Source organism: Coregonus lavaretus (genome assembly GCF_964263955.1).
Source record: "Coregonus lavaretus genome assembly, contig: HAP1_SCAFFOLD_261, whole genome shotgun sequence".
Taxonomy (NCBI): Eukaryota; Metazoa; Chordata; class Actinopteri; order Salmoniformes; family Salmonidae; genus Coregonus; species Coregonus lavaretus.
In genome coordinates this window covers 460,519-473,363 of record NW_028164878.1, presented here as the reverse complement: position 1 = coordinate 473,363, position 12,845 = coordinate 460,519, and the positions used below count along the sequence as shown (strand labels likewise).

Here is a 12,845-nt window from a genome sequence, read left to right as displayed (position 1 = left end):
AACATTTGTTATTAAAAATCATTATTTGAATGTTTTTGGGATGTTATCATCCTAATGTCAGATAAAACCCTGACTAGACCTTAATGGGAATCTTAGCTAACGTTCTGGGAATGTTCCCAGTTTGCTGGGTTACCCTGACCATGAGGACCCTTAATGGGAATCTTAGCTAATGTTCTGGGAATGTTCCCAGTTTGCTGGGTTACCCTGACCACGAGGACCCTTAATGGGAATCTTAGCTAACGTTCTGGGAATGTTCCCAGTTTGCTGGGTTACCCTGACCACGAGGACCCTTAATGGGAATCTTAGCTAACGTTCTGGGAATGTTCCCAGTTTGCTGGGTTACCCTGACCATGAGGACCCTTAATGGGAATCTTAGCTAACGTTCTGGGAATGTTCCCAGTTTGCTGGGTTACCCTGACCACGAGGACCCTTAATGGGAATCTTAGCTAATGTTCTGGGAATGTTCCCAGTTTGCTGGGTTACCCTGACCACGAGGACAGCACAGACTTCACCCCAGCCCAGGTCATGAACTCCTCTCAGCTACGTTCATCACATCCCCCGCCTCCTAGACGGAGGGCCACAGCCCAGACCCGTCAGAACACCCAGATGGAAGATATCTGACCCCAGATTGACCCCCTTTAAGCTCTGTGTGTGTGTGTGTGTGTGTGTTTGCAGATACAGTAGGATTCTTTGGGCTAGGTTGTCCTCTGGTTTGTCTTAGGTGTGCTTTTGACAATTAATTGGGGTAAGTGTATTTTAAAAGTTTTATGGATTTTCATGATCAAGTTTTGTGAATGTGTTGCAGGCTCTTACACTTCTGCTACTGTTGCTGCTGTCGCATTTAGCAAGTCTTTTCCAGTGTGACTTATCTGTAGTAGTGCTGTGTATACGGAAAGTACTGCAGCTTGATTTAAACTAAACATTGAGGCCATCCATACAAACATGTCTGCACACAAGACTGTAAGTCGCGTAGGATAAAAGGGCCTAGCATAAAAAACGTTGTAGACTTTGATTTTGATGTAGCGCACGTTCAATTAATTGATTAACTACAGCCATTCATTGGCATGCACTTAGGCTCACTTATTGGTCATACAACTTAAAGTTGATTTCCCAGGTATACTGAATGAATTGATCAATCAACAATAATGTGATACTAGAGTGACATAAGTAACTAACCTACTACTCAAGGTAGTGTATATCTCAGTTAGGGTTCCGTTTTTTAAACAGAGGCTACTGCAGAATCAAAAGTATTGAATATTTGTTCTTAGGCGACACAACAAGTCTCTAAATATGTCATAACAATTGTACAGTTATAAAGATTTAAGGTACAGAATCGTTAGCTTTAAGGGTGGTTATTTGTTTGGAGAAATCTCGTTTCTGACACCCACTCATAGATGTGTTCCAAATGTCACCCTATTTCCTATATAGTGCACTACTTTTGACCAGATAGTATACTACTAGTGTACAGTCTAAAACATGTACAGCATAGAAACACATCATTGGTCTAAACTGGAGGGATCTATTAATGCGTTCCAAACGGCACCCTGTTCCCTAGAGCCCTTTGGGCTCTGGTCTAAAGTAGTGCACTATGGGCTCTGGTCTAAAGTAGTGCACTATGGGCTCTGGTCTAAAGTAGTGCACTATGGGCTCTGGTCTAAAGTAGTGCACTATGGGCTCTGGTCTAAAGTAGTGCACTATGGGCTCTGGTCTAAAGTAGTGCACTAAGGGTCCTGGTCTAAAGTAGTGCACTAAGGGCTCTGGTCTAAAGTAGTGCACTAAGGGCTCTGGTCTAAAGTAGTGCATTATGGGCTCTGGTCTAAAGTAGTGCACTATGGGCTCTGGTCTAAAGTAGTGCACTATGGGCTCTGGTCTAAAGTAGTGCACTATGGGCTCTGGTCTAAAGTAGTGCACTAAGGGCCCTGGTCTAAAGTAGTGCACTAAGGGCCCTGGTCTAAAGTAGTGCACTATGGGCTCTGGTCTAAAGTAGTGCATTATGGGCTCTGGTCTAAAGTAGTGCACTATGGGCTCTGGTCTAAAGTAGTGCACTATGGGCTCTGGTCTAAAGTAGTGCACTATGGGCTCTGGTCTAAAGTAGTGCACTATGGGCTCTGGTCTAAAGTAGTGCACTATGGGCTCTGGTCTAAAGTAGTGCACTAAGGGCTCTGGTCTAAAGTAGTGCACTAAGGGCTCTGGTCTAAAGTAGTGCACTAAGGGCTCTGGTCTAAAGTAGTGCACTATGGGCTCTGGTCTAAAGTAGTGCACTATGGGCTCTGGTCTAAAGTAGTGCACTATGGGCTCTGGTCTAAAGTAGTGCACTATGGGCTCTGGTCTAAAGTAGTGCACTATGGGCTCTGGTCTAAAGTAGTGCACTAAGGGCTCTGGTCTAAAGTAGTGCACTAAGGGCTCTGGTCTAAAGTAGTGCACTATGGGCTCTGGTCTAAAGTAGTGCACTATGGGCTCTGGTCTAAAGTAGTGCACTATGGGCTCTGGTCTAAAGTAGTGCACTATGGGCTCTGGTCTAAAGTAGTGCACTAAGGGCTCTGGTCTAAAGTAGTGCACTAAGGGCTCTGGTCTAAAGTAGTGCACTAAGGGCTCTGGTCTAAAGTAGTGCACTAAGGGCTCTGGTCTAAAGTAGTGCACTATGGGCTCTGGTCTAAAGTAGTGCACTAAGGGTCCTGGTCTAAAGTAGTGCACTAAGGGCTCTGGTCTAAAGTAGTGCACTAAGGGCTCTGGTCTAAAGTAGTGCACTATGGCTCTGGTCTAAAGTAGTGCCCTATGGGCTCTGGTCTAAAGTAGTGCGCTGTGTAGGGAATAGGGTGACATTTGGGACAAATCCATAGCGCCTTCCTGTTTAGCTCTCTGGAGGCAGCTCAGAGAGCAGAGAGCTGACTTAAATAACATCCTGCCATCTCTGTAACCCATTATCTGGATAGTCCCTGCCATCTCTGTAACCCATTATTTGGATAGTCCCTGCCATCTCTGTAACCCATTATTTGGATAGTCCCTGCCATCTCTGTAACCCATTATTTGGATAGTCCCTGCCATCTCTGTAACCCATTATTTGGATAGTCCCTGCCATCTCTGTAACCCATTATTTGGATAGTCCCTGCCATCTCTGTAACCCATTATTTGGATAGTCCCTGCCATCTCTGTAACCCATTATTTGGATAGTCCCTGCCATCTCTGTAACCCATTATTTGGATAGTCCCAAACAGATGCTTTGAAGATTGTCCATAGATTTCAACATTTCAACTAACTATCCACTAACCCCAATCTTAACCCTTATCTTAACCCTAATCCTTATCTTAACCCTTATCTTAACCCTACCCTAACCCTAGTAAGCTGTTGCATATCAACAGAGTTACAGCTGATAGTTTGTTGATATTTGGTCATCTGTAACATTGATAACATCTCACGGCTGGGTCATAACATTACTACAACATTAACAACATCTGGGCCATAACATTACTACAACATTAACAACATCTGGGCCATAACATTACTACAACATTAACAACATCTGGATCATAACATTACTACAACATTAACAACATCTGGGCCATAACATTACTACAACATTAACAACATCTGGTCCATAACATTACTACAACATTAACAACATCTGGATCATGACATTACTACAACATTAACAACATCTGGGCCATAACATTGCTACAACATTAACAACATCTGGATCATAACATTACTACAACATTAACAACATCTGGGCCATAACATTACTACAACATTAACAACATCTGGGCCATAACATTACTACAACATTAACAACATCTGGATCATAACATTACTACAACATTAACAACATCTGGATCATAACATTACTACAACATTAACAACATCTGGGCCATAACATTACTACAACATTAACAACATCTGGGCCATAACATTACTACAACATTAACAACATCTGGATCATAACATTACTACAACATTAACAACATCTGGGCCATAACTTTACTACAACATTAACAATAGGCCTGAGAAAATCAGCGTTTTTTTCACTACTGTCATTAATCTGCATGTCCAGCCCTCATATTTAGCCTCACAATGAAGTGTTTTACTGTGCTCTTTCCAGGACAACCAGGGCTACAAGTAGAACACAAAATAATTTGAAACAGTTACATTCATGAGTTTTATTGACAAATGTCAATAATAAAAACAAGGTCCGCCAAACAAAAACCTGATAATGAATTTATAAGAATGTTGTAAGTACAGAAATTGTTTGCTGAGGGGGAAATTAATATCCAAATAGTCAGTGACAACTGTGTGGAGTTTGGAGACAACAACCATGTGAGCTTATTACAGTATTATCGTCACTATGTCCTGGGATTTCCTATGATCTTCTATGTAGAAGAACCATTACCTTCTAACAACTCTACTGTGGCTTGTGAGCAGCATAGAGCAAAAATGACATGTACGTTTTTGTGAGAGTCTCAGCTTTTCATAGATGGGTCATAATAGTTTGTAGCTCAAACCGTTCTGTCTCTACATACAGCGCATTCAGAAAGTATTCAGACCCCTTGACTTTTTCCACATTTTGTTACGTTACAGTCTTATTCTAAAATGGATTTTTTTTTAATCCTCATCAATCTATACACAATACCCCATAATGACAAAGCAAAAACAGGTTTTAAGAAATGTTAGCAAATGTATAAAAAAATATGTATCACATTTACATAAGTATTCAGACCCTTTACTCAGTACTTTGTTGAAGCACCTTTGGGCAGCGATTACAGCCTTGAGTCTTCTTGGGTATGACGCTACAAGCTTGGCACACCTGTATTTGGGGAGTTTCTCCCATTCTTCTCTGCAGATCCTCTCAAGCTCAGTCAGGTTGGATGGGGAGCATCGCTGCACAGCTATTTTCAGGTCTCTCCAGAGATGTTAGATCGGGTTCAAGTCCGGGCTCTGGCTGGGCCACTCAAGGACATTCAGAGACTTGTCCCGAAGCCACTCCTGCGTTGTCTTGGCTGTGTGCTTAGGGTTGTTGTCCTGTTGAAAGGTGAACCTTCGCCCCAGTCTGAGGTCCTGAGTGCTCTGGAGCAGGTTTTCATCAAGGATCTCTCAGTACTTTGCTCTGTTAATCTTTCCCTCGATCCTGACTAGTCTCCCAGTCCCTGCCGCTGAAAAACATCCCCACAGCATGATGCTGCCACCACCATGCTTCACTGTAGGGATGGTGCCAGGTTTCCTCCAGATGTGACGCCTGGCATTCAGGCCAAAGAGTTCAATCTTGGTTTGATCAGACCAGAGACATCATTGATATACACAGAGAATAGAGTCGGCCCGAGTATTGAACCCTGTGGCACCCCCATAGAGACTGCCAGAGGTCCAGACAACAGGCCCTCCGATTTGACATATTGAACTCTATCTGAGAAGTAGTAGGTGAACCAGGCGAGGCAGTCATTTGAGAAACCAAGGCTATTTAGTCTGCCAATAAGAATGCGGTGATTGACGGAGTTGATGCCTTGGCCAGGTCGATGAAGACGGCTGCACAGTACTGTCTATTATCAATCGCGGTTATAATATTGTTTAGGACCTTGAGCGTGGCTGAGGTGCACCCATGACCAGCTCGGAAACCAGATTGCATAGAGGAGAAGGTACGGTGGGATTCGAAATGGTCGGTGATCTGTTTGTTAACTTTGCTTTCAAATACTTTCGAAAGGCAGGGCAGGATGGATGTAGGTCTGTAACAGTTTGGATCTAGAGTGTCACCCCCTTTGAAGAGGGGGATGACCGTGGCAGCTTTCCAATCTCTGGGGATCTCAGACGATACGAAAGAGAGGTTGAACAGGCTAGTAATAGGGGTTGCGACAATTTCGGCGGCTTATTTTAGAAAGAAAGGGTCTAGATTGTCTAGCCCAGCTGATTTGTAGCGGTCCAGATTTTGCAGCTCTTTCAGAACATCAGCTATCTGAATTTGTGTGAAGGAGAAGCGGGGGGGGGGGCATGGGCAAGTTGCAGCGGAGGGTGCAGAGCTGGTGGCCGGGGTAGGGGTAGCCAGGTGGAAAGCATGTCCAGCCGTAACAAAATGCTTGTTGAAATTCTCGATTATTGTAGATTTATCAGTAGTGACAGTGTTTCCTAGCCTCAGTGCAGTGGGCAGTTGGGAGGAGGTGCTCTTATTCTCCATGGACTTTACAGTGTCCCAAAACTTTTTGGAGTTAGTGCTACAGGATGCACATTTCTGTTTGAAACAGAGGAACTCTGTAGCTCTGTCAGAGTGACCATCGGGTTCTTGGTCACCTCCCTGACCAAGGCCCTTCTCCCCCGATTGCTCAGTTTGACCGGGCGGCCAACTCTAGGAGAGTCTTGGTGGTTCCAAACTTCTTCCATTTAAGAATGTTTTGGTACCCTTCCCCAGATCTGTGCCTCGACACAATCCTGTCTCGGCGCTCTACAGACAATTCCTTCGACCTCATGGCTTGGTTTTTGCTCTGACATGCACTGTCAACTGTGGGATCTTATATAAACAGGTGTGTGCCTTTCCAAATCATGCCCAATCAATTGAACTTACCACAGGTGGACTCCAATCAAGTTGTAAAAACATCTCAAGGATGACCAATGGAAACAGGATGCACCTGAGCTCAATTTCGAGTCTCATAGCAAAGGGTCTGAATACTTATGTAAATAAGGTATTTCTGTTTTTGATTTTTTTATGAATTTGCAAACATTTCTAATAACCTGTTTTCACTTTGTCATTATGGGGTATTGTGTGTGGACTGATGATAGAAACAATTCATTTAATCCATTTTAAAGTAAGGCTGTAACGCAACAAAATGTGGAAAAAGGGGAAGGGGTCTGAATACTTTCCGCAGGCGCTGTGAGAAGCCCCGACGCTGGAACCCTTGTCTCTAGCTCAGCCCCTGTTAATCAGACAGATGGTTGGTATCTACGGATGGTTGGTATCTACGGATGGTTGGTATCTACGGATGGTTGGTATCTACGGATGGTTGGTATCTACGGATGGTTGGTATCTACGGATGCAGAAGAAATAGATTACAAACACATAATGTTTAAAAGAGGTTAGAAGTGCAATATGGACTCAAGGAAACGCGTGTGTCATAATATTACTGTAAGATGAACAACATGTCATAATATTACTGACGTTGCTGTCTATTATCTCTTTCTCCAGGGCTCCAGGGCTTTCTCCAGTGCTCCAGGGCTTTCTCCAGTGCTCCAGGGCTTTCTCCAGTGCTCCAGGGCTTTCTCCAGTGCTCCAGGGCTTTCTCCGGGGCTCCAGGGCTTTCTCCAGCGCTCCAGGGCTTTCTCCAGAGCTCCAGGGCTTTCTCCAGCGCTCCAGGGCTTTCTCTGGGGCTCCAGGGCTTTCTCCAGCGCTCCAGGGCTTTCTCCGGGGCTGGAGGAACCATGAAACATGTGTTTCTGTTTCTGTGCTGCCTCGCAGCAACCCTTTCACAACAACCTGGAAGAATAGACCCACATGAAGATCCCAAACTTCACGAAGGACCAGGACCCCACACTCACACACACACAGAAACCGTCGTTATCACATACAATTGGACACACGTAGATAACCACTCTACACCCAAACCTCCATCCCCCTGTGATCGTAAGTACTTTAAAGCCCTGTCTATGAACTATCCTATCTTAAACTTTGAAGAAATAATTACTTCTCATAAGATACATCAAATCAATGTCTCTTAAAGACAAACTACACTAAAAAACTATATTTTAGTATATTGTGCATTAATCCACTGTTACTACAATCCCAAACAATTGTGCATGTCAGCAGGCAAGTTTTCAAGATAAAGCACTTTCAATAGAGCAAAAATCTTCCTTGATGCATCATATGATACAAAACGCATTTTTATACATTTTTGATAAGTTGATAAGATTTCCAGTGTAGAAGATAAGCATGCAGGAATCTGACAGTGTATTTCAGTGTGAATAAGCTTGTGTCACTATGATCAAACACAATCAAATACAATTCTATTTGTCACATGCTTCATAGACAACAGGTGTAGACTAACAGTGAAATGCAAACAGGAAGTACCAGGTAATAACATGGATATATACAGGGAGTTCCAGGTAATAACATGGCAATATACAGGAAGTACCAGGTAATAACGTGGCTATATACAGGAAGTACCAGGTAATAACATGGCTGTATACAGGGAGTACCAGGTAATAACATGGCTATATACAGGAAGTACCAGGTAATAACGTGGCTATATACAGGAAGTACCAGGTAATAACATGGCTATATACAGGAAGTACCAGGTAATAACGTGGCTATATACAGGAAGTACCAGGTAATAACATGGCTATATACAGGGAGTACCAGGTAATGACATGGCTATATACAGGGAGTACCAGGAAATAACATGGCTATATACAGGAAGTACCAGGTAATAACATGGTTATATACAGGGAGTACCAGGTAATAACATGGATATATACAGGAAGTACCAGGTAATAACATGGCTATATACAGGAAGTACCAGGTAATAACATGGCTATATACAGGAAGTACCAGGTAATAACATGGCTATATACAGGACGTACCAGGTAATAACATGGATATATACAGGAAGTACCAGGTAAAAACATGGCTATATACAGGAAGTACCAGGTAATAACGTTGCTATATATAGGAAGTACCAGGTAATAACGTCGCTATATACAGGAAGTACCAGGTAATAACATGGCTATATACAGGAAGTACCAGGTAATAACATGGCTATATACTGGAAGCACCAGGTAATAACATGGCTATATACAGGAAGTACCAGGTAATAACGTTGCTATATACAGGAAGTACCAGGTAATAACGTTGCTATATACAGGAAGTACCAGGTAATAACGTTGCTATATACAGGAAGTACCAGGTAATAACGTCGCTATATACAGGAAGTACCAGGTAATAACGTGGCTATATACAGGAAGTACCAGGTAATAACATGGCTATATACAGGAAGTACCAGGTAATAACATGGCTATATACTGGAAGCACCAGGTAATAACATGGCTATATACAGGAAGCACCAGGTAATAACGTTGCTATATACAGGAAGTACCAGGTAATAACGTTGCTATATACAGGAAGTACCAGGTAATAACGTGGCTATATACAGGAAGTAAAAGGTAATAACGTGGCTATATACAGGAAGTACCAGGTAATAACGTGGCTATATACAGGAAGTACCAGGTAATAACATGGCTATATACAGGAAGTACCAGGTAATAACATGGCTATATACTGGAAGCACCAGGTAATAACATGGCTATATACAGGAAGTACCAGGTAATAACATGGCTATATACAGGGAGTACCAGGTAATAACATGGCTATATACAGGGAGTACCAGGTAATAACATGGCTATATACAGGAAGTACCAGGTAACAACATGGCTATATACAGGAAGTACCAGGTATTATCATGGCTATATACAGGGAGTACGAGGTAATAACATGGCTTTTTAAAGGAAGTACCAGGTAATAACATGGCTATATACAGGAAGTACCAGGTAATAACATGGCTATATACTGGAAGCACCAGGTAATAACATGGCTATATACAGGAAGTACCAGGTAATAACATGGCTATATACAGGGAGTACCAGGTAATAACATTGCTATATACAGGAAGTACCAGGTAATAACGTGGCAATACCCTGGAAGAACCAGGTAATAACATGGCTATATACAGGAAGTACCAGGAAATAACATGGCTATATACAGGAAGTACCAGGTAATAACATGGCTATATACAGGAAGTACCAGGTAATAACATGGCTATATACTGGAAGCACCAGTTAATAACATGGCTATATACAGGAAGTACCAGGTAATAACGTGGCTATATACAGGAAGTACCAGGTAATAACATGGCTATATACAGGAGGTACCAGGTAATAACATGGCTATATACTGGAAGCACCAGGTAATAACATGGCTATATACAGGAAGCACCAGGTAATAACTTTGCTATGTACAGGAAGTACCAGGTAATAACGTGGCTATATACAGGAAGTAACAGGTAATAACGTGGCTATATACAGGGAGTACCAGGTAATAACATGGCTATATACAGGAAGTACCAGGTAATAACATGGCTATATACAGGGAGTACCAGGTAATAACATGGCTATATATAGGAAGTACCAGGTAGTAACATGGCTATATACAGGAAGTACCAGGTAATAACGTGGCTATATACAGGAAGTACCAGGTAATAACATGGCCATATACAGGAAGTACCAGGTAATAACATGGCTATATACAGGGAGTACGAGGTAATAACATGGCTTTATAAAGGAAGTACCAGGTAATACCGTGGCTATATACAGAAAGTACCAGGAAATAACTTGGCTATATACAGGGAGTACCAGGTAATAACATGGCTATATATAGGAAGTACCAGGTAGTAACATGGCTATATACAGGAAGTACCAGGTAATAACGTGGCTATATACAGGAAGTACCAGGTAATAACATGGCTTTATAAAGGAAGTACCAGGTAATATTGTGGCTATATACAGGAAGTACCAGGTAATAACATGGCTATATACTGGAAGCATCAGGTAATAACATGGCTATATACAGGAAGTACCAGGTAATAATGTTGCTATATACAGGAAGTACCAGGTAATAACATGGCTTTATACAGGAAGTACCAGGTAATAACGTCTTTATATACAGGAAGTACCAGGTAATAACGTTGCTATATACAGGAAGTACCAGGTAATAACGTTGCTATATACAGGAAGTACCAGGTAATAACATGGCTTTATAAAGGAAGTACCAGGTAATAATGTGGCTATATACAGGGAGTACCAGGTAATAACATGGCTTTATAAAGGAAGTACCAGGTAATAACGTCTTTATATACAGGAAGTACCAGGTAATAACGTCTTTATATACAGGAAGTACCAGGTAATAACATGGCTTTATACAGGAAGTACCAGGTAATAACGTCTTTATATACAGGAAGTACCAGGTAATAACGTTGCTATATACAGGAAGTACCAGGTAATAGCATGGCTTTATAAAGGAAGTACCAGGTAATAATGTGGCTATATACAGGGAGTACCAGGTAATAACATGGCTTTATAAAGGAAGTACCAGGTAATAACGTCTTTTTATACAGGAAGTACCAGGTAATAACGTCTTTATATACAGGAAGTACCAGCACTGAGTCGATGTGCAGTGGTACCAGGTAATAACATGGCTATATACAGGAAGTACCAGGTAATAACATGGCTATATACAGGAAGTACCAGGTAATAACGTCGCTATATACAGGAAGTACCAGGTAATAACATGGCTATATACAGGAAGTACCAGGTAATAATGTCGCTATATACAGGAAGTACCAGGTAATAACATGGCTTTATAAAGGAAGTACCAGGTAATAATGGCTATATACAGGGAGTACCAGGTAATAACATGGCTTTATAAAGGAAGTACCAGGTAATAATGTCGCTATATACAGGAAGTACCAGGTAATAACATGGCTTTATAAAGGAAGTACCAGGTAATAATGTGGCTATATACAGGGAGTACCAGGTAATAACATGGCTTTATAAAGGAAGTACCAGGTAATAATGTCGCTATATACAGGAAGTACCAGGTAATAACATGGCTTTATAAAGGAAGTACCAGGTAATAACATGGCTATATACTGGAAGCACCAGGTAATAACATGGCTATATACAGGAAGCACCAGGTAATAACTTTGCTATATACAGGAAGTACCAGGTAATAACGTGGCTATATACAGGAAGTAACAGGTAATAACGTGGCTATATACAGGGAGTACCAGGTAATAACATGGCTATATACAGGAAGTACCAGGTAATAACATGGCTATATACAGGGAGTACCAGGTAATAACATGGCTATATATAGGAAGTACCAGGTAGTAACATGGCTATATACAGGAAGTACCAGGTAATAACGTGGCTATATACAGGAAGTACCAGGTAATAACATGGCCATATACAGGAAGTACCAGGTAATAACATGGCTATATACAGGGAGTACGAGGTAATAACATGGCTTTATAAAGGAAGTACCAGGTAATACCGTGGCTATATACAGAAAGTACCAGGAAATAACTTGGCTATATACAGGGAGTACCAGGTAATAACATGGCTATATATAGGAAGTACCAGGTAGTAACATGGCTATATACAGGAAGTACCAGGTAATAACGTGGCTATATACAGGAAGTACCAGGTAATAACATGGCTTTATAAAGGAAGTACCAGGTAATATTGTGGCTATATACAGGAAGTACCAGGTAATAACATGGCTATATACTGGAAGCATCAGGTAATAACATGGCTATATACAGGAAGTACCAGGTAATAATGTTGCTATATACAGGAAGTACCAGGTAATAACATGGCTTTATACAGGAAGTACCAGGTAATAACGTCTTTATATACAGGAAGTACCAGGTAATAACGTTGCTATATACAGGAAGTACCAGGTAATAACGTTGCTATATACAGGAAGTACCAGGTAATAACATGGCTTTATAAAGGAAGTACCAGGTAATAATGTGGCTATATACAGGGAGTACCAGGTAATAACATGGCTTTATAAAGGAAGTACCAGGTAATAACGTCTTTATATACAGGAAGTACCAGGTAATAACGTCTTTATATACAGGAAGTACCAGGTAATAACATGGCTTTATACAGGAAGTACCAGGTAATAACGTCTTTATATACAGGAAGTACCAGGTAATAACGTTGCTATATACAGGAAGTACCAGGTAATAACATGGCTTTATAAAGGAAGTACCAGGTAATAATGTGGCTATATACAGGGAGTACCAGGTAATAACATGGCT

General features: G+C 41.5%; 1 protein-coding gene across 1 annotated transcript in view; it reads left to right on the top strand.

The window, feature by feature from the left end:
• Window positions 1-689: 689 nt before the first annotated feature.
• LOC311116487 (collagen alpha-2(VI) chain-like) overlaps window positions 690-12,845 on the top strand; it is a 43,780-nt gene continuing 31,624 nt past the window's right edge. Inside the window, exons 1-2 of the mRNA XM_084191566.1 lie at window positions 690-745; window positions 7,157-7,591. Of these exons, the coding sequence (XP_084047692.1) occupies window positions 7,390-7,591 (202 nt within the window). The 5' untranslated portion in view covers window positions 690-745; window positions 7,157-7,389. The remainder of the gene's footprint in view (window positions 746-7,156; window positions 7,592-12,845) is intronic.